The sequence below is a fragment of the Taurulus bubalis genome, assembly GCF_910589615.1.
Source record: "Taurulus bubalis genome assembly, chromosome: 1".
Lineage (NCBI taxonomy): Eukaryota > Metazoa > Chordata > Actinopteri > Perciformes > Cottidae > Taurulus > Taurulus bubalis.
In genome coordinates, this window is record NC_136589.1 from 39,324,894 (window position 1) to 39,346,078 (window position 21,185).

General features: G+C 43.0%; 4 protein-coding genes across 4 annotated transcripts; 3 read left to right on the forward strand and 1 right to left on the reverse strand.

Moving 5' to 3' along the window:
• The first annotated feature begins 1,515 nt into the window (after nucleotides 1–1,515).
• exosc4 (exosome component 4) lies at nucleotides 1,516–3,285 on the forward strand. The gene is made up of 3 exons (XM_079220211.1): nucleotides 1,516–1,688; nucleotides 2,450–2,656; nucleotides 2,744–3,285. The coding sequence occupies exons 1-3, from the start codon at nucleotides 1,518–1,520 to the stop codon at nucleotides 3,101–3,103; spliced, it is 738 nt and encodes a 245-aa protein (XP_079076337.1). The 5' UTR covers nucleotides 1,516–1,517; the 3' UTR covers nucleotides 3,104–3,285.
• An 876-nt stretch (nucleotides 3,286–4,161) lies between these two features.
• Nucleotides 4,162–8,355, forward strand: gpaa1 (glycosylphosphatidylinositol anchor attachment 1; the record flags this gene model as incomplete). The annotated part of the gene is made up of 12 exons (XM_079220120.1): nucleotides 4,162–4,235; nucleotides 4,329–4,508; nucleotides 4,652–4,763; nucleotides 4,862–5,009; nucleotides 5,095–5,196; nucleotides 5,305–5,501; nucleotides 5,618–5,814; nucleotides 5,918–6,071; nucleotides 6,189–6,260; nucleotides 6,353–6,549; nucleotides 7,220–7,390; nucleotides 7,488–8,355. 12 exons carry the CDS (start codon nucleotides 4,162–4,164, stop codon nucleotides 7,729–7,731), a joined length of 1,848 nt encoding a protein of 615 aa, XP_079076246.1. The 3' UTR covers nucleotides 7,732–8,355.
• Nucleotides 8,356–8,922: 567 nt separating this feature from the next.
• sharpin (SHANK-associated RH domain interacting protein) lies at nucleotides 8,923–15,512 on the reverse strand (the record flags this gene model as incomplete). Its single annotated transcript, XM_079237720.1, has 9 exons — nucleotides 8,923–9,711; nucleotides 9,817–9,918; nucleotides 10,050–10,144; nucleotides 10,620–10,905; nucleotides 11,000–11,090; nucleotides 11,184–11,325; nucleotides 11,426–11,518; nucleotides 12,187–12,361; nucleotides 15,249–15,512. The coding sequence occupies 9 exons, from the start codon at nucleotides 15,510–15,512 to the stop codon at nucleotides 9,658–9,660; spliced, it is 1,302 nt and encodes a 433-aa protein (XP_079093846.1). The 3' UTR covers nucleotides 8,923–9,657.
• A 1,482-nt stretch (nucleotides 15,513–16,994) lies between these two features.
• On the forward strand, nucleotides 16,995–21,144 carry LOC306738309 (alanine aminotransferase 1; the record flags this gene model as incomplete). Its single annotated transcript, XM_079220145.1, is given in 12 exon segments — nucleotides 16,995–17,097; nucleotides 17,100–17,170; nucleotides 17,172–17,267; nucleotides 17,359–17,467; nucleotides 18,408–18,541; nucleotides 18,640–18,883; nucleotides 18,960–19,039; nucleotides 19,128–19,264; nucleotides 19,949–20,123; nucleotides 20,233–20,388; nucleotides 20,532–20,644; nucleotides 21,054–21,144. Coding segments are annotated over 12 exon segments (1,509 nt in total).
• Between the last annotated feature and the right edge of the window lie 41 nt (nucleotides 21,145–21,185).

A 21,185-nucleotide genomic window follows, 5' to 3' on the forward strand; every position in this document is an offset into this window, starting at 1 on the left:
CGTTGAGTTTTGAAAGCATGACCAAATATAAAACATCGGGTGACACAAGAAGAGAGGTTTCTTTCTTTGCTTTTTGCCTAGAGAGCCAAGTACACACACACACACACACACACACACACACACACACACACACACACACACACACACACACACACACACACACACACACACACACACACACACACACACACATATACACACACACACACACACTCTTCTTGGTATTCTGACCCAGGCACAGCAAGCAATCGCAGAAAATGACAAACCTGGTTACTTGTAAAATGCAAATCAAGTTGTTTGTTTGATCCTTTTGGATCTGTTAGTTACGTAAAGTTTGTCATTTGCTATCTAACTATTCTTTTGTCGCTGTGTCTTAACATTTTAGTCATATTGTCCCTAGATTTCAGGTCTGCTTATAAAGACCCTTTGTTATGAGTCTGTGGAACAATGTGACTTCAGTAAATGCAAAAAAGAGTGACGTGAAATCCTTTTAAGGATTTTTGTTGAGTGTAATGTTAAGTTGAGAAGGTCGACGTGAAAGCCGCAACATTGTCAGTAAAACCTTTAAAAAAAAATTTAAAAAGTACATCATTTGTAATGTATTAAAATCAAAGATGTTTTAAAATCTTAAGAAACCGGAACGCAAATCTGCATATTTACTGTATTCTCCCTGTTACCACCCCTGAACCGATTTCTTTGTTTCATTCTTATCAAAGAATGTAGATTTGCAACTTATAGGTATGCATATTTGAAGGCTTGATTTCAAGGTACAGTTTTCCTCACAATACACTGGCTAAAATAAAGACTGCTCCTTTGTATCACATGTAACCTTGTTATTGTTAAACTCATTACATCATACGTATATACATTGTTTCATATATGTTTTTATTTATACACATTAGAGATGCTAATAAATTTTATTTTTAAAAGTGTTGAAGTTGTGTAACTCTCCGTGCATTGTGAGACTTGACTATTGCGCCATTCTGTCCTCTAGGTCTTAATTTAACCACATAGAAGTCCAGCCGAGTTGATAAACGTCATAAAGACACAGGGTTTCATTTATTTGATGCAGGGTAGTTGGTCTTAACGTGTGGTCCAGGGATTTTTCATGGGTAATTTTGCACCAACACATCAAATGTATTGTATTTTTCATAAGCGGAGGTTCAAAATTCTATCCCAGTCGTCGAAAATACATTTTAATTGTACATAAAGAGTTACATAAGTACAACAAAAGGCCCAAATGTATTACATTTGGGCATTTTGTCTTGCCGTAGTCCGTTAATTGTATTTATACACTTACTTTTATTAAACTAAATGATAACTGCATGACTAAACATGAAGAAGAAGAAATCTGCATTCCCATTTTGTAACATAACCCAAACGTATTACATTTGGGCATTTTGTCTTGCCGTAGTCCTTCCAAGTGAGGTGGTGTGTGTGGGTAATGTAGTGCAGCGGAGGACACGTGGGGCGTTGCACACACACTGCTGTTTGTTTCGCACGAAGTTTGCGGAAACATGGCGGGCTTGGAGCTGCTGTCGGACCAGGGGTACCGTCTGGATGGACGAAAAGCCACCGAGCTGCGGAAGGTTCAGGCCCGCATGGGTGTGTTCGCGCAGGCGGACGGATCCGCGTACATCGAGCAGGGAAACACCAAGGCGCTGGCCGTGGTTTACGGTCCACATGAAGTGAGTGGCGACGGGTGGAAAGAGAGGGGTTTAGCCACTAAAACATTTAAAATAGCGGTAAAGCAGAGCAACCTTCTTTAGAGTGGCTGAATATACTGTGCATACTGTGTCTGACTGGAATGTAAATCAGAGTAATACCAGTTTAATGTTTTGTTGGACAGTCGGTTACTCTTCCCATAATGCATTCATGCAAATTCATACAAATGTTTTATTATTATGATTTGATTTTATAGCTGCAGAATACACTCCCCTGCCATCTATATTAGTACAACTGCTCAGCCACGTTATTATACCTTTTAGTTTAGTTAAAACTTTCTGTGGAGGTGTTAATTAATTAATATACTCCTTATGTCATGTTGAAATGTGTTTCTAACCCCCCTCCATGTTTGTAAATGGGGTTGGCCAATAATATTATTATCAACCAATACAAAGTAGTCCAGCTCAACACCAATGCAAATCACTACCTCAGTAATACACATTAAGTTAAATGAATACCTCTCTGATGGTGTCAATCTAACCTGAACATTATTATCATTGTTAAAGTAGAATGTGGCTCAGCTGTTGTTTTGGATTTTATTACATTTTACAGGTGTACCTAATAAAGTGGCTGCTGAGTGTTTATCATAACATGGCAATTTATATTGAACGCAATAAGCCGAGTTCCAGTTATTTATAATTTGCTTTAAATCATTCATTTGGGCAACAAGGTATAGCGCGATGTACGTATGAATGACCATATTGAATTAACAACCAACCTTTAGGTGCGAGGTTCACGCAGCCGGGTTCGTCACGATCAAGCTGTGATCAACTGTCAGTACAGCATGGCCACGTTCAGCACGGCGGAGAGGAAGAGGAGGCCGCACGGGGACCGCAAGTCCACTGAGATGAGCCTCCACCTCAAGCAGACGTTTGAAGCAGCAGTGATGACCCAGCTCTACCCGCGCTCTCAAATAGACATCTATGTCAAGGTAAACGTTGCACAGTGAGGGGGGGTTATAGTGTTCCCCATACTGGGAACCATATCAATAATGATTCTAATAATTCTTTCCCAACAGATTCTGCAGTCAGACGGCGGGAACTACAGCGTGTGTGTGAATGCTGCCACCCTGGCGGTGATCGATGCCGGCATCCCAATGCGGGACTACGTGTGCGCCTGCACGGTGGGGTTTGTGGATGAGACGCCCCTCGCTGACCTTTGCTACGCAGAGGAGGGTGGAGGAGTGAGCTCGCTGGCCTTGGCGCTGCTGCCCCGGGGCGGGCAGATCGCTCTACTTCAGATGGACGCCAGACTCCATCAGGATCACTTGGAGGCTCTCATGGAAGCCGCCATGACGGCTTGCAAAGGTGTGAGCAAGGTGCTGGATGAAGTGGTGCGACAACATCTGCAAGAAGGTTCTGTGCTCACTGCAGAGTGATGCGTGGAGGAGGGGTGAACATCAAGACTGTTTTGGTTGCAGACTCAAAGTGTTATTGGACCGAATGGAAAGGAAAGATGAGAATCTTGGAACAAATGTTTTTGTTTTTTTATGTATTCATAGCAGTTATACCTTTTGTATATTATATATGTGTGATGCTAAGAATAAATCTGACAACCCTGCATCATTTGTGTGTTGCTTGCTCATTTCTGAATCGTTGCATTGAAGGTATTTCGAGGTTCAATCCTGCAAACATAATAGAAAACCTACAAAATACGACTGCAACAAAAGCTATGGAGTTATTCATGTTTTAGAAGCTGTTAAATGTGTGTGTACATCAGCTTTGTTAAAAGCAATACAACTGATTTTTAACAACTGCTTTTTGAAATGCAAAACGTGGAAATGTTGTAAATATAAATGTAGACTTTAATGAACAGAGAAACCAAATGGTTAAAGTATTTGTGTTATTCTGTGGGATTAAGTATTTTTTATTTATTTATCGTATTTAATTTGAACCGTTATTTATTGACCGGAAGTCAGTCCGACACCGTAATGTGTCCGCAGGAACAAGGAAATAGAAAAACATTTAGCAGCGGTTGCTCTGAACAAGCCCCTCCTTTGCTGCTGGATGTGACCGGCTGTACGCTGGAAAGAGGTCTGTCTTTTCACTGAATAATAATGGAAATATTATCCACGTAGCCGTTAATAATAAACACTTTTAAAGAGAAGAAACGGTGTAAAACGTTTTTACAATCTCGCGAAGCCGGCCAGGTCTCTGTAACCCAAATAACAAGCAGTGAGCTAACCACTGCTGTCAATGTCGATGGGTGGCAGTAAAAGATGTCTCAGCTGTATGGGAACACATTTAATTACTAAGAATATTGGGCTGTGAGATACATACATATAACACATGTTATAACGTCATCAAGTTTAGCTATTGTCTGCTTCTATAATCACGTATTTTAGGTGTGTAGTTAGTTGATAACGTGGTGTGACAGTGCAGGTGTTGCCTTCAGGGTCCAGTGTGTCCAGTTATTTACGCTACGACGGACAACAACATGGGACTGCTGTCTGACCCAAACAGGAGACGGGCTTTGATCAGCCTGCTAACCCGCCTCAATGCCCCAATCTGGTGAGTCTTGTGTCTCAAATGCACTTTACTGCAACACCCAATGTGCACACAAGCCAATAACTAATATGATTTCTCTTTTTATTTCCATCTTAGTGTGGTCTGCTACATGGCGGGCGTGGCCTGGTTCATGGGGTTGGCGTTTGAGCCCTTCACCCTGAGGACGTACATGTCAGAGAACGCCATGGGGTCCACTATGGTGGAGGAGCGCTTTCCTGCAGGGGAGCGGGCCCTGGCCACGGGCCGAGAGTTTTCAGCCCATAAGGAGAAAGCGGGGTAAGACACACAAGGAAGGAAGACACAACGTGGATGTAGAAATCAGTTTAAGTCCTATTTTTTGTTAAATTTAGCCTTTGTGTAAGGCTAATCATATGTGCCCTTAGTCCACCAGTCTAAAGCGGCCAGTTGTTTCTCTGCAGGGGGATGCCAGTGGACTGGCTGGTGAAGACCATGCAGTCTCGAGGGCTGGAGGTGTTTACGCAGAGGTTCTCTCGCAGGCTGCCCTTTCCTGATGAAGACAAAGAGAGATACGTACGTCTGTGATTGTTTGTTTTTGTTGCTTTCAGCAAGTGACATACTTGTTTTTATATTATTCCACGGTTCCCCCTCTTCTCACTCCCTCCTCTCAGATGGTGAAAGGCACAAATGTATATGGGATCCTTCGGGCCCCGAGAGCTTCGCGGACTGAAGCCCTGGTGCTGAGTGCCCCCTGCACGCCGGGCGGTAACAACAATCAGGCGGTGGGGCTGCTACTTGGCTTGGCACAGTATTTCCGGAGTGAGTACAGAACCCACCATCTCCGTCGTTTAAATGACATTGCAGTGTCCTTTCTTGTTTTAACGACCGGTGTGTTCCTCAATAGGTCAGGTTTACTGGGCCAAAGACATCATCTTCCTCGTGAATGAGCATGATCTGATTGGCATGCAGGCCTGGCTGGAGGCCTACCACCACACCAACACTACAGGTAATCACCGGCTAAAAACAACATCAACAAATATCCCTGAAAGTATTCAATCCTCCCGTACTAGACTGCTTTCATCTGTTGACGTTTCTCCTGTGATTGTGCATGGAGGTATGGACTGGTCTCCGCTTCAAGGCCGCGGCGGTTCCATCCAGGCAGCTCTGTCCCTGGAGCTCAGCAGTGACGTCGTCACCAGTTTGGACCTGGTCCTTGAAGGCCTCAACGGCCAGCTCCCCAACCTGGACTTAGCCAACCTCTTCTACGCCTTCTGTCAGAAGATTGGAGTCCTCTGCACCACCCAGGGCAAGGTGAAGGCTTCGCGATGAGATGCTGTAGAATCCTCACACGCTTCCTGTTTGCTAAGCAGAGCGGTCAGATAACCCTCCCGTTGTCTCTGCTTTTTACCTCGTGGATGTTTCTACAGCTGCAGAGGAACGATTGGGACAGCGTGTCTGGCTACAGCCACGCGGTCCAGACCATGATGCTGATGGTGATGAAGCAGGCCAGCGGGCGGCCCTGGGGCGATCACGGCCTCTTCCTGAGATACCACATCGAGGCCGCCACCATCAAGGGCATCAACAGTTTCCGTCAGTACAAGACTGACGCCACCACCACCGGCAGGTCCGAACAAGTATTCATACGTTTTATTTGTAGATCTTACCTTCATAAACTGACGCTTACTGGTTCCTTTTTTTTTTTTATTCTCTCACTTAATACGCTCCAGGCTCCTGGAAGGAATGTATCGTAAGCTGAATAACCTCCTCGAGCGCCTACACCAGTCCTACTTCTTCTACCTCATGCCGTCCCTCTCTCACTTCGTCTCCATTGGTTACTACATGCCAGCCTTCGGCCTCCTTGCCGTCATCCTGCTGCTTCGTGTATCCTTTCAGTTATTTTATCTAATAATACGACACAAATCACACACAGACCCCGATTGCAGCTCATGTTACCGATGATGTGCTTAAATGTCAGACTTGCCCTTGACTATGACACAGGCCTTAGACCTGTGGGTTCAACTCGGGACTCCACCGCCAAGAACAGAAGATGGAGTCGTCGACGCGGAGCAGGTGAGATAACGCATTAACGGGTCAGAAATTAAACTACCTGCTAATCTCCAGTCCACGAAATCAGCACTTTAATTTAATCCGCCTCCTCTCAGATGTCCAGTCCCGGCGTGCTCTCCGTGCTGACTCCCCTGGTGATCAGCCATCTGACCGGAGTAGCTCTCTACACCCTGCCGATCCATTTTCAAGAGATAGCCGTGGAGCACTTCCCGGTGTCCGAGACCGAGGCCGTGGTCCTGACGGCTATTGCCGTTTACACGGCGGGCCTGGCTTTGCCTCATAACACACACAGGTAGCTGCCTACATCTGCAACACATGTATAAGGCGTTGTGTGTTTTCGGGTTGTCCATCTGTCAAAACAACGTCTTTCCATCACATTCTCTTGAACGCGATTTCTCTTTCTGGAGGATTTTTCCTTGACTTTATAGAATTCATACGCTAAATATGACAATTCACACAAATGTCTAAAGGGATAAAATGGTGTCAAAAAGTGACATTTTGGACAGAGTGCAACCTGGAAGTTTTATTTTGATATAGCTTTTTAAAGCCACATTATTCTGGACAGCAGAACATGTTCAGTGAGCCAGTAGCAGAGTGTTGTATTTAGTGTTATTGTTTTAATTTAATAAGATATAGTAATGTACAGAAGCTCTTATGTACAAAAGCATCGATTGAGGAATTATACAGCATGTAAATGCTGTATAATTCCTCAATCGATGCTTTTTCTCAGAGATCAAACCGCATAAATTTAATACGAATTAATCTGCAACCTCACCACTCTAGATGCGACTAAATGTTTTTTCGACTAATCTTTTTACACATTTACACACCAGAAGTTCCCTTGCAGAGTATGTCACAGGTTTCTAAGACGGTTATAAACAACCACAAACTCAAAAATCTTCCCGAACCGTCATTTGAGCTCACAGTTTCCTTAAAGCCGCTTGTTCCTCCGTTTGTTGAAGGCTCCTGACGGGTCGCGGGACGGAGCACGGCTGGAAAGTGCTGAAGCTGGTGGCGGTGCTGTACCTGGCGGTGCTGCTGGGCTGCACCGCCCTCATTAACTTCTCCCTGGGCTTCATCCTGGCTCTCACCCTGGTGCCGGTGGCTGCCTTCGTCACGCCCGACGTCCCAAAGTAAACACACCTGCACGGCCTCTTGGATCATTGTAGCTCTGTGCCGCCACGTGTTCGTTATGTAACCTCACTGCCGTCTTCGTCTCCCTCTCCTTAGGGCTCTATCAGCCTTCATCCTGGTCATCCTCAGCCCGGCCTGCACACTCCTCTTTTCTGTATTTTTCTTCCAAGAGTTGCAGGAGATGCCCGTCAGCTTCCTGGACGGTTGGATGCTCTACCTGTCGGTCATCTCTCAGGGCATCCTGGACCACGCCCTGTACGGCTCTCTGGTTTACCCGCTCGTTGCCCTGCTGGTCTATCCTTGCTGGCTGCTTTTCTGGAACATCCTCTTCTGGAAGTGAAAGGCCAGTCGTGCTGGACGACTGGAGGCTTTCACAGGGAACAAAAACCCTCTGAGGTTGTCTCAGGTGTGTCTTCACTGGGGGTGTAATGTGAATGACGGGTAAATCCACTGGAGAGACTGCAAAGGAAGATGAATATCTATGGTTGACTTGAAAAGAATGCAGTAACTCCCTTTTTTTGGACGTTTTGTTGGCGTTTCACTCTAAAAACAGGGGGGGGGGGGGAAATCAGACGATACAAGTGGACTGTTTTGTACTGAATATCTCACTTACAAATAATTATGTTGGGACGATCTGTTCACAAGTAGCTATAAATGTCATGGTTGGATTGCTTTTGTTAAAATAATAAGTTTTATGGATTTTTTGTGAATTTCTTTGTGGTGCATAAAGGGAATGTGCTGGTTTTGTTTTTCGCTCTTGTTTTTTTCAGGCAGGATGATTATGAACAACGGTAGCCCCAGAAACTGATAACATGAAAGAAATGGAAGAAACTACCTGATTGGTTGGTTTAAGATATCAGTTCATCTGCATCTGTTGAACAAGCCGTCACCTTTTTATACTTGTTTTGTAAAATTTCTTTTGAAATGTTTATTTCATATTTATAAATGCTGAATAAAAAACTGAAAAGAACATAAAAAGGTAGCTTCAGTATTTATTAAATGTGTGTGTATGCTATATGATTTCATGATTTGCTATACAACGACTTCACTTTTTATGACATTTTATACGACGTACTGTACGATGCCTTTTTTATAACATACTATATACTACGATTGACTTTTATAGCATACTATGCCATTCAGGTTTAGGTCACACTGTACTAGGACATAACTACACTGACATTTGTGTAGTTATGTCATACTACTGTATACAATGACCTTTGATAATGACTAAATGCTAGAAAGGTGACTAATTTTTAGATAAACTTATGACTTACTGCATAAAATACTATGACTTATGACATTCTATAAGATTACTTAAATTTTTCAACGTACTATACATTTACGTTTTTATGACAATTTATTATTTGACATTTCTCGAATTCTAAAATTATTTTTTAGGACTTTTTCTTAAAGATTTCTTTATGCATATTATACAATGGCATTGTTATGACTTCTAGAAGGACTTTTTTTTGTTGCATCAAACTATTTATAGTGATCTTTACTAATAATGACCAATACACAAACAGAATGAGTTAATTTCCATTATGTTTATTCGGCTGATGTACCTTTTTACAGTATTACATACTGAAAACAGATCATTTCATTGCTGTCACAGCTCACAGGGAATTGAGTAAAACTAGAACTTAACATTATCCAATGCATCTTGTTAAAAATAATACACTTAATACAATGTATATAAAAAAATAAAAGCACTTGACAACCCTGTAAACGCAACGCCGTCTCTTCTTAGCCTTATTTTTCCTCTTCACACCAACAACAATATTTTTGGCAGATGACACTAACAAACACAACAGGGTATTGCACAAGGCTTCACCTCTCCTCTCACTTCACAGTTGACCGAAACTGAAAGTACAACATTCCCTCAACTTCAGCTGCGAATGCAGGGAACTTCACCGAAAATAAATATTAGGCCGTCTGACATTTGAGCACGCACGCGCACACACACACACACACACACACAACACACACTCAAAAAAATAAATAACAAAGAGGTCTGGCCAAATTCAGATGGATGTCATTTCTTTGTAACCGGTCACAGCTGAAGCTCTCGGTCTGCAGTTCATCGTCAGTGCAGCTCTGCGTCATGCTACAGTGCTTCAGCTCCAGCAGCCAGAGGACTCTCAGTGCACTCAACAGTATTTAAGAGTATTTTCTTGTTTAGCATCCTCGTTCTTGTGTTTATGTGTGTGTGTGTGTGTGTAAGTGAATGAGACATGGCGGCCCGACGAGTGACGCTGGGCAGTCAGCTGCTGCTGCTTAAACCGGCCTCGCCTCGATCCTCTCGCCTTCCTTTCTCCTTTGTGAGAGAACACAAGACGGGGAAAGAGACGAATTTAACAGAGGGGAAAATGTCACAAAGAGCCGTGCAGAAAGGTGCTGATGGCGAGCGGCGACGCAGTACCTGCTGGATGTGTGCGTCGGGTCTGGCTGTGGCACAGATTTCGCAGCCTGGACGGGACGGTTTGTTGATGAAAGTGCATGAGGGACACGCCCACTCTGTCTGCTGAGCAGGAGAATTACAACAACAACAAAAAAGTGATATATATCATAAAGACATATCATAAAAAAGGCACCCACTATTTTGTCCAAGTTACATTTTTTGCTTTATTAACAGTCTATAGACTGCTAACATACCTGTGTTTTACTGGCTCTATTGGTATGATCATTCAGCTGCAGGTTCTCAATGTCGAGGACATCTTTTATATCACCTGGTCTGTCGCTTCCTCCACCTGAAGTTGACGAAAACAATTTTAAAAACAAGTTTCTTTAGATTAAATGTACTATTTACAATGAGTCAGAAGGTTGAGTGACATTTGTATCTGGTGTTTCTACAGCTCCTCGTCTGAAATGGATGTGAACAGTGACTTTAACGCTGAACAACACAGAAAGGAACGAAATTCACCTTCAAACTAAATCACAAAAAGTAAAAAAAAAAATAATAATCTAACTATAAATGAGTAATAAAACATGTCATCTGTGTGAAGTCTCTAGTCCCAACACATCTACAGAAAGTTCACGTCTGCTGGTTTCAGGAAGTCTTCCCTTTCAGTCTTCACTAAATCAAAACACATCAGATGGATTGAGGTTGGGGAAACAAAATTGGCGCTTTGACCTCATTAACATTTAAAAATCCAAAAGTGGGGGTCACACGAATAAGAAACATACCACTATTGTGACAGAAAGGGTTACGTTTGTCGAACTCACCCTGGTTGTTGTGGGTTAGCTTGGAGGGCAGGGTGCTGTAACCCCTCCAGTCTTGGGAGGTGGGGCCGTTGCCCGGCGGGAGAGGCGGAGCAAGGAGGGCGCTCTCCAGATCCTGCTGGAACAGCTGGCGGGTGACGCGGGCTTGTCGGGCGGAGATCAGGTAGAGGTACGCCGTGTCGCCGTCCTTCTGCACCCCGTAGGAGGCCAGTGACCTCGGCTCGGTGCACAAGCACTGACCGATCACCCAGCGCTGCACGCGAGGATGGAAACCGTACTCGAGAAACACCTGCGGCACCGAGAGCGTGCGGGAGTTAGTGAATCAAAAAAAATAAAAAATACTTCACATACTTAATTAGTTAAAAAAAAGACAATGTTCTAACCTGTTGCTTGAGCGCAGCCACGGTCATGAAAGGAAAGACTTTCACGGTGACGCAACAGGACGACGACACATCCTCCACCACCACAGATAAACTGCAACACAGACGCGACACAATGAGTCGCTAAAAACAACACAACGCTAGAAGCAACAACTCCTCAGCCAGACAGACGCCCCTCATCTCTCACCCGATCGCTCCCTCGGCGTAGTTCTTTTCAGACAGCTGCACCGACAGCACTGCTTTCTGCCGAGCAAGGGCGGACGCGTGCTGCGAGGCGGCCTGAGCGTCACCGGCTTCGATCGCCCTCGCGAGCTCCAAGCATAGCTCCTCTAGAATCAACCAAAAGAAAGAAGAAGCGGTGATGAGTGACATTTTTAGAGCAGACAGAGAAAGAGAGAAAAACACGCGACGGTGAACAGATGAACCCACCGGTGAGGGGCAGCGAGGCCGAGCTCCGCTGCTCCGTAGCGGCTGCCGTGTCGTTGAGTCTGGCATCCGATTCACACGTGTTAATGTTGGCGACTGTCAGAGAAACAAGACACCGAGTTTCAAAAGGGCTGAAGACATGCTTATTGAATAGATACTGTAGAGCCATTAGTATTTGTTTTAACTGCACTTGGCTGAGAAACATTTCAGCAAAACCCTTTAACAACAGAGGAAAGCTCGAGTTGTTTTCAGGGCCCACTACGATTTCCTCATTGTTCAATTAACACACAATCATAAATCTGCTAATTTTGAGTGTTTTAAAAATGTTTAACATGGTTCCTTCTTTCTAAGGGGAATTATTCAGAGGAGGACTTTGGATTTTTATCATTCTTAACATTCAACCTGTGTTTTTTTTTTTTTTTTAAATCAGTTAATGATTTGATAAAAATCTTACGTTTGACTAAAAGTTGCCTGAAATGTAACACTTTTACTGAAACTGGACTAAAACTACGAAAGATAAAAATGACTTAAATACGACTAAAACTAATAAGCATTTTTGTCATCAAAATCAACACTGCAGTATTATAATCGAACACAAGTAAACGCTGCTCTTGAGACCTGGAGAGCAAAACGGTGCGACACCGGTTTGACAAATGATTACATTTACATTTTTACTGTGATAAAAAATATGTTTTAACATCTGTTAAAACCCAGTTGGTCGTGAACAAAGCAGGATGGGCAATAAAAGCAATCGTCCAGCTGACCTCTGTGTGCCTCTCTCAGGGATGACATCACCACCGTGGCCCACTCCTCGGCTTCGCGGTCGCAGCGGAAGTTGAAGCGGATGCAGTCGTGGGGCGGCGCGGCGAGACGCATCTCGTGGCAGCGAGGAGACTTGACCTCATACTGCACGGAGCGCAGATCAAACTCTGCGATGAACTGAGGGGGAAAACAGAGAGGAGAGAGTCTGGAGCGGCTCATCGTTCTGCAGGAACCGTTTGTAGAGCACGGACAACTTTTGCAAACATAAAACAAAAAGTTGGTCAAAAGTCAACAAATCCAAATATTCTAATTGTTTGATTTCAAGTCCAGTAACAGTCTTTTTGGTCTGTGAAAAATGCCCATTATGACATTTTAATCAAACCAACAGTCAAAAATGTAAATCGGTTCAAAAAAGATTATTTAGTTGCCGCAAATAATTTTCCATTGTTGAGCGTCTGAGCCTGCAATATAGTGGCTGTCCTAGTAATTAAATACTCTTTCATAACAGTAGGTAGCGCAATAATTACCTACCATGTATGCTGTATTATGCTACATTGTGACATTTTGGAACTTTTTTGGTTGTTGGTGAGCCGCGGGATTTTTTGTAGAAGAATGTGCCGCGGCTCAAAAAAGGTTGAAAAACACTGTACTAGCAAATCAATAGATAATCACATTTGAAAGCTGGTATTAGCAAATGTTTGGTACTTCTACTTAAAAATGAATACAAATATTCAACAATTATCAAAATACTTGCAGATTAGTTTCCCGTTTGTGGACTAATCCATAAACCAACTGATTATTTTAGCTCTAAAGCATTAAAGGCAGCTTTGAGCATTTGCAATTACACATTGCCGACCCCCTGGCGACCTTTTTCTTAAGTATCTGTATCCACCATTAAACTTGTCACGAACATGGAGAAAATAAAGCCCAAAACGTGGGTGAAAACTGCAATACACTTTGAGTATTAGCATGAGAAAAGAATATAATCCCCTGACAAACGACAGAAAGCAAATGAATAAACACATAATCTGCCCTCTAACGTTCACTGTGGCACCATTAGGGCATTGAAGTCTGTTGTGGGGAGAGAAAAAGCAGCGAAGAGGGATTTTCCTCCTGCCTGAGTCTATTTATACTCCGATATGAATGTGTGCGAACAGTCTGCCAGCTCAGACAGACAAGCTAAAAGAAGCTGGGATCAAAGTAAAAGTATGCAAATGAAGAAGCCTCTCTGTGTCTGGGGGGATTTCTGTCTTGAGATTCTAGCAAGATGAAAAGCCCAAAACCGAGCACGTCAGATTTTGTCCTCTCTTTTTTTTAGGATACCGGCACATAATGAACTCGTCAAAACAAAGCACAGATTTTGAAAGAAAAGTTTGGATTTGGTGAGACAGACGGAGTTCAACACGAGGTCAACTTCACACAGAATCAAGACCGCCTGCCTGCAGTGGGGATTGAACATTAACAGAAATCAACCCCAATACTGAAACAGAAGAACTCTTTCTTGTACTGAAATGCGTCTCAGTGGGGGCCATTTCGCCTAAAAAAGATAGTTCACATTTGTTCTGCTCTTTTTCTGTATGAGGTACTAATACAGATGTTGGCGTACGACAGTAGATCGTGGTCTACGAGCACGGAAGCAATGTACTGCTGTGGACGGGAGCAGCAACAAAACGGATTTTAAACACACAAAAAAAAAAACAATATCAGTTTACGTGTTCGCTATATTTGGAATATTTTCACCGCTTTACTTAGAAAGATGATGTTAACACCCGCTCCGTGTCCTGGAAATCAAGCTATCGGCACATTAAAACGTATGGTGAATCCGTGTTAATGACTTATTATCTGGCGATTGCAATGTGCTTTCATACACTGGGCTACGAGTGTGGAGATGAAGCACTAGGTCGTTTCCTTTTCCCCCTCATTTAGCTGCGGGCTAGTAATTCCACCATGTTTTCATGCTACACTGGAAACAAAATAATTAGCAGAACAGCGGGCGCTGATGGCCGGCGGCAGAGCCTGATCTCGCGGTTCCCTCCTCTCAGCCGCCAGAAGACAACTTTGCCGAGAGGAGAGCGGACAGCCGCTCCGGAGACAAAGGTGAAAGGTCAATTCAGTGTAGTCGTCTTATTATATTTGTTGACTTGTTTTTGCTGCTTCTTTTTTTTTTAAATGATGCAGTGGGTGGACTTGTCTCAGACCTGAGGGTGAAGTTACACTCAACCTTCCTCAGTCAGTCTAGGTTTTGTCGGCCTTAATAAGGATACTTGGAGCAGAAGTTTGTCCTTAGGTTGAAAAGCATATAGTGAATGCAGATAATTTACCTCAAACTCTTTGTTTTTACTGATGTTGCTTCATACTAAACTTTCAGTCTTGTGAGACCCAAGTGAACGCTGAAGTGGTGGCAAAGCACTCGCCAAAGGCTCTCGGCTCTACTCATCATCCCAACTGTGATGAAGAAGCTACGGCTGAAAAGTTATTACAACAATACACCGTTTTCAAAGTCCAACTGCAGGTTTTGTTTCAGCCTTCATGGCCTCATTTTTATCTGGTGAGGGTTTGTTCTCAGCAGCTCATGCTTAAATAATTTGATGGGTTGACATTCAACAACACAAAAGAGTGATACCTGTCATGACTCTTGCATTATGTGCTTGTTGTGTCGCATATGACCAAGTAAGTAAGTATATCTCCTGATGATGTTATGAGTCTAATAAAACTGAAGGTGTAGTAGTTATGGGAGGACTGAAAATGAAAGTGAAACCAAAAAAAACTACAGTATTGGTAAATAAAAACAATTTCTACATCATAAAATAGATCCATAAAGCACGTGGATGAATGTATTAAATGGTGTTTGAAAGAAATCTGGTGTGATTTCACAAAATCTGAATCTGTGGAGCTGTTTTTTTTTATTGCAGTGCTCCATAAAATGGCGTGTTCAGACCTACACTGGTATAACATATAAATGTGATTCAGGGAGGTGGTTCATCACAAGCATGTTAAAGCCGACACACACAACACATAACACACACACACACACACACACACACGTGTATGTGTGGACTCTCACCACACTGCGGGTTCCGCTCGTGTCTCGCAGCGCCAGTCGGAACTCTCCGGCCCGGCTCGGGTCCATGCTGAGCTGGAGGCGCAGAGCCTCGCTGCCCGCTCCGGGGAGGCACAGGGGCCGGATCCCGGAATGGCACACCGAGACCCGGACCGACATTAAAACGGTGCTGCAGCTTGACGTCAGCGCAGGCCCGCCGCACGCAGCCTGCTGGGACGAGGCAGGGACCGGGGCTGGCGGAGCCCAACCGCCGGAGCTGAGAGCCATGTCGCGGACACCAGACGCGGGGGGGGAGATGTCGGAAGCCCCGCGGCGGCTGTTACTGCTGCCCGCTGCTTCCGTTTGGTTTATAAGGCCCCCCGGTGTCTGAGGAGAGCGCGTTTATTCACGGGCAGGCTGTCGTTGTCTCCTAACCCCGCGAATTCTTCCATATCTACCCGACCCGAGTGGACCGGAGTGAAAGAAAAACAAAACAGGAAGTGCGGCGGTACGTCTTTTATTTATGTCCGTGGAGAAACGTTGGCCGTGAAACATCCGGACATAATAAAGCGCCTCTCAAAAGGATATACAACGTTCAGACGAGAATAAATATGATATATAGTTACTATATATCATATTTGTAAATAAATAAAATTGTAATAACTATATTATTTATTTGTTAATTATTTACAGCAGAGATATAAAAATAACCACTAGTATTTGTAAAAAAATAAATAACAGAATCATTATTTTGAATTATAATGAGGCTTAATTGGTTAATAAAATAACACATTATTGCCTGACAATTAAGGTCACTCTAAGAAAGATATTATGATATTCCAATGACTTTGGACTGTCATCTACAAATAGCCATATCCTTACTGGATTTTATTCTCTCTTTTTGTAGTAGCAGGCCAGTAACTATGAGTAAGGCGTAAAATATAAATCTAGTTCTGATTCAGAGATAGACATACCCAAGCAAATGTTAGATAAACTTCTTTTTGCTGTAAATCTCCCAAGGGAAGGCTGAAATAAAATATGAATCTGAGTTGTGAAGTAAAAGACCCTTCTCTGCTCTGCTGAAAAACTATAAGAAAACATTCCACTTCACTGTAGGTCTTTGTCCAAGTTGTTGGTACAGTACAAGTACTACAAGTACCACAAGTACTTGCCAGTTTACAAAATACTGGGGGGCTTTGAGAGTTCTGATTGACACTTGACTCCCTGAAAGCCTCAATTGCAAGATTTCGAGGGGGGGTCTCTAAAAATCACCAGGAAGAGGAATAATAACTTGCAATTTTCACTAAAATGTCTTTTGAAAACTTATAACGCCCAGTATTCATTACTCAAACTGCAAACGCTGCCAGCCAGAACTGCAACAGATTGCACCAGGTGAGCCTGTCTTCACGTCTGTTCGTGGATCTAATTGGTAATTCACTACTAACTAACTGTCATTGATTTATAGACACATTGTGATCACCCTGAGACAATGCATTACCGTTATTGAGCTAAATATAATGAATGGAGAAGTCAGTGAGAAGAGACTTGTAGTTTCAGCCAGTGTCACGTACAGAAAAACATGATTCAAAGGCAGGTTGTCACTTAACTGCACTCTCTGTTAATAAGACACCAACTGCCACGTAGTTTCCATGTGCATCGTTAACTAGAAATGTTATCTACATGCAAACAATTGAACTTTCAGCAAGTACAGCTAGACACAGCTCAGCAAGACACTGACTGGTCTGACGGAGGGGCAGAAGAATCATCGAAATGTTTGTCCTGCAGGAGATCAGTCCAAATGTGAGGAACATAAAGCAGTTACAGTATGCCGTCTTACTCAGACGAGCAAGCCAGATCAAGGAAAAGCTCAGACAGGTAAGGAAAAATACAAGTTATTGACATGTTTGCTATCTAGATTCCAACATTTTTGCTTTAAATTCACCTGTCTCACAGAAAGTGAGAAAGCCAAACAAAGGGTTGATAGATGTCTGCTGGGGCGACCCACACAGAGCAGGTGTGAAGCCTCTGACATTTGTCCGACAGGTATGACCTTCAAAGACTCGCGCAGGTTAATGCATCTTCTTTTGCCTAAAAGGCTCTGTCTTACTCTCCTGTATGTCCTCATGTTTGGCAGGTTCTTGCAGCATGTCTTTACCCTCAGCTTGTGGACAGCGACAAACTGCCAGTGGACGTCAGACAGAGGGCTCAGATGCTGCTGAAGGGATGTGCAGGAGGGAGTGTAGGTAAGAGCAGTGATATTGTGTGGTATTAAAATGAAAAGGAATAAGAGTCAGCTCACTCAAACCTTTCCGCTGGTATCCCACCAAGCAGATATTTGTATTAGTTTAGTTTGCTCATCTTTTGAGGTATGTGTCCATCCCAACAAATCAAAGGAGAATTTAATTTTGCATAATGGACTCACGGCATGAATAAGACTCGACGTCTTCTGCCATGCTAATTGTCTTTAGTGGGATAATTAAATCTTTTGAGCACCACAAACACAATTCAATTCACATTTGTGGTAATAAAGTGGTGCCAGAAATCAGGCAAATGAAGGCACAACTATCTGCATACCAATACAATTACGTAAGTGAGTTTTTAATTTATTTTTAAGCAACTTGGTTAGATGGGCCATTTAAGTCATGCGTTTTTATTTTTTTACCTTTCTGGCTTTGTTTTGAGCTGTTGGTCAAAACAAAACAAAAAAACACTATTTCAATATGTGCCCTTTTGTTTTAGGTTATCATAATCTTCATTCTTAATTTTTCACTAATTCTTTATTGACCAAAAATGAACTGATTTGAAAAATAATCATTAGTTGCAACCAGTTAAGACATGAAATACATAATAAGTTCAAATAAACATGACACTACCTGAGACTACTGTATATAAATTAATTGAGAACATATTTGTGCACCTCCAGCAGTGATGTGTGTACTATGCATACTATAAGTGTCAATGTATAAATATCATTACTGAATACAATAAACATGCAAATGGTCTATCGAAAGAAATACTGTAAACACAGTATATGTAATATTCACACTTTATAAAATACTGTGAAATATATGTAATAGAAATAGAAGTACTATGATATAGCTTATAATATAGAGATAGAAGAACAACAAAAACACTACAGTCATAGTATCATGTCACCTCAGCTGTCCTGTGTTACTCCTCCAGGTTCTTACACAGCTACAGCGGGTATATCAGAGATAGTTCACAGAATCTCTGCGTTCATAACGAGACGAGACGGCGGGGCTCCATCTCACCCTGAAAACATTTACATCAGCCCCGGGTCACAGTGGGCCCTCACGGTAATACTCGTTATCGCTGACATGCTGTGATATCGTGCACCGCCTCTTCCTCATCTCCGCGTTAACATTAACGTTCATCTTTTTCCTGCACTCATCAGAATATTCTCAACGTCTTGGTGGACAGCGAGGCTTCGCCCAAAACAGGTGTGCTGACTCCATTGCCATGCTACTCCATTTCCAGCATGTCCATAGTTGGACTGGGAGCAGTTGCTGTTCCCTACGGCCTCTGTGAGGAGCGGGGCTGGGAGCTGCAGGTGGAGGAGCTACATCGAGCGCTGGAATCCGCAAAGGGAGTCTGCAAGCCTGTAGCTCTGTATGTCATCAACCCTGGGAATCCCACAGGTAAGCCGCATTAGAAATGACATCAAGTATATTTGAGGTGTTTTAAAGAATATGTGTCATATATTGTTGTTTTTAGGTCAAGTTCAAAGCAGGAAATCGATGCAGGAGGTGATCCGGTTCGTTTCAGAGAAGAGGCTCTTCCTTCTGGCAGATGAGGTGGATGTCTTAAAGCATCCTCCTCATGAGCATTAACACGTTTATGTCAATAAACACTTGAATATGCGGTGTGTGTTCTTCTGGACAGGTCTATCAGGACTGTGTTTATGGGGACAAAAGTGAGTTTGTCTCTTACAAGAGGGTTCTGGCGGAGATGGATCCTCCTCTTTCTGACACAGTGGAGCTGGCGTCCTTCCACTCAGCATCCAAAGGCTTAATGGGAGAGTATGTCAATGCTAAAGTTGTGCTAGTTGCAGAAAAGCAACTTAAGACAAATGCCTAGTTGTAATTTATAGAAAGTTACTTCACAACCTTTGAAGTAGTAGCTGGCAAAGATAATCTCACCTCAAGGATGACATGACCAGAAGTACTTCAAGGGACATATTTTTCTTCATCAATCTAGATGGTTTTGGTGTGAGATTCCTAGTGTCTGTCAACTGTCTCTACGATATAATGGGACAGTATAGCACCCGGTGCTAAAAGCACCAACAAAAAATACTTTTTTAAATACTCAACAGCAATGTCTCTTTCCAGAAGTCATGACCTGGTTACTGAAGTTAATCCATATATCTTGTTGTGAGCAGTGTCATGTAGGAACTATTAGTTGTTGAGTTTGAAGCTTTGAGCAGCACAAGCCAAGTGTCAAATAGTCCCATTGTATTGCGGAGAAGGCCGACATCTCCAAAACTAGGCAACGCGCACCAAAACAATCTAGATTGATAAATAACACTACAGGTGAGTGGGAAAATGTATCTTTTTTATTTTTGAGGTGAACTGTCACTTTTACAGTGCCTCGAAAATGAAAATGTCTAATCTTCAATGCTATGGAAGTTGGGGAAACCTCATCTGCTGCGGCAGCTGGCACAATTTTACCAGTGGTCGTTTCTTCTCTCTTCTCTCTCCCACCAGGTGTGGTCTGCGTGGGGGATACGTGGAGCTAGTGAATCTGGATCCCTCCATCATGAAATACATCTACACTCTGTTCTCAGCAGACAGTTGTGCACCCGTGCTGGGCCAGTTTGCCTTGGATCTGTTGACGAACCCTCCACAACCAGGAGATCCCTCGTATCCACTTTACCGTGAGGTGAGACCAGAGATAAGTGGTTCAGGATGTCTAAAAGCCGGCTTTTGTTAAGTTCAATAATCGCTATCCCCTGGTTTGACATTTTTGTTCTTGCCTTTGACTTCTGCAGGAGACGCAACACATCAGGAGCACGCTGGTTCATAATGTAAAGAGAGTCTTTGAGGTACTGAACAGTCTGCCGGGTTTCTCCTGCCAGCCAGTGGAAGGAGGAGCGTTCGCGTTCCCCAGAATGCACCTTCCACCGAAAGCCATTCAGAAGGCCAAGGTCACGATACTTCCTCATCAAACCAAGAGCACACTGCAGAATCAGAGCATTAGCATTATAAAAAAATTAAACAAAAAGTGTCCCATATGTGAGGTAGCAATCCTAAAATATTTTACACCTTGTTATGTTTCTGATTATTTTAGGAAATGGGAATGCAACCAGATGTGTACTACTGCGTCAGACTACTAGAGGAGGCCGGTGTGTTTGTCAAGCCTGGTTGTGAATACGGTGTAAAGGAAGGCACCCACCACATCAGGTACATCATATAAACCAAGCATCAGTATTCTGAATGAGGCTTTTACGATGCAAAGAGATACAGTAAACCTCCTTTTTTTCCATTTCATTTCATTTATTTATTTGAACAGGGACCGTACACATCAATCAACCCAGGGGTAAATGTGTCAGTCTTAGCTAAGGCTGAATTTCAACCGTAGTCCCTGTGGCCAGATATAACAAGCCATCACTAAAGGAAAGAAATGGTTGTAACAAAATCATAAAAAGCAATAAACATACAGGTTACGATCAAATATATAAATAGGCCTCATCATAAAAACATCGTAAAGATCAATAAACATACACACATTTTGTACACACAATCATTGAGGAGGGAGACACGATTCATGCTCACAAACCTGATTGCTAATATTAATGCTTTCTTTCTGCAGATTTTGCATCATGGTCCAGGAGGACATTATGGAGGAATTACTGCGGCGCCTGACCAGCTTCCACACACAGTTTATGAAAGATTTTTCTTAAAAGGTTATCATCACTATACTGTTTGTATCTACAGAGACTCT

Excerpts from the sequence above, each read along its gene's own strand:
- exosc4 (XM_079220211.1), top strand. The coding sequence starts at position 1,518 with ATGGCGGGCTTGGAGCTGCTGTCGGACCAGGGGTACCGTCTGGATGGA. Across the intron at positions 1,689-2,449 it reads TGGTTTACGGTCCACATGAA|GTGCGAGGTTCACGCAGCCG; the intron begins GTGAGTGGCGAC and ends ACCAACCTTTAG. Across the intron at positions 2,657-2,743 it reads AAATAGACATCTATGTCAAG|ATTCTGCAGTCAGACGGCGG; the intron begins GTAAACGTTGCA and ends CTTTCCCAACAG.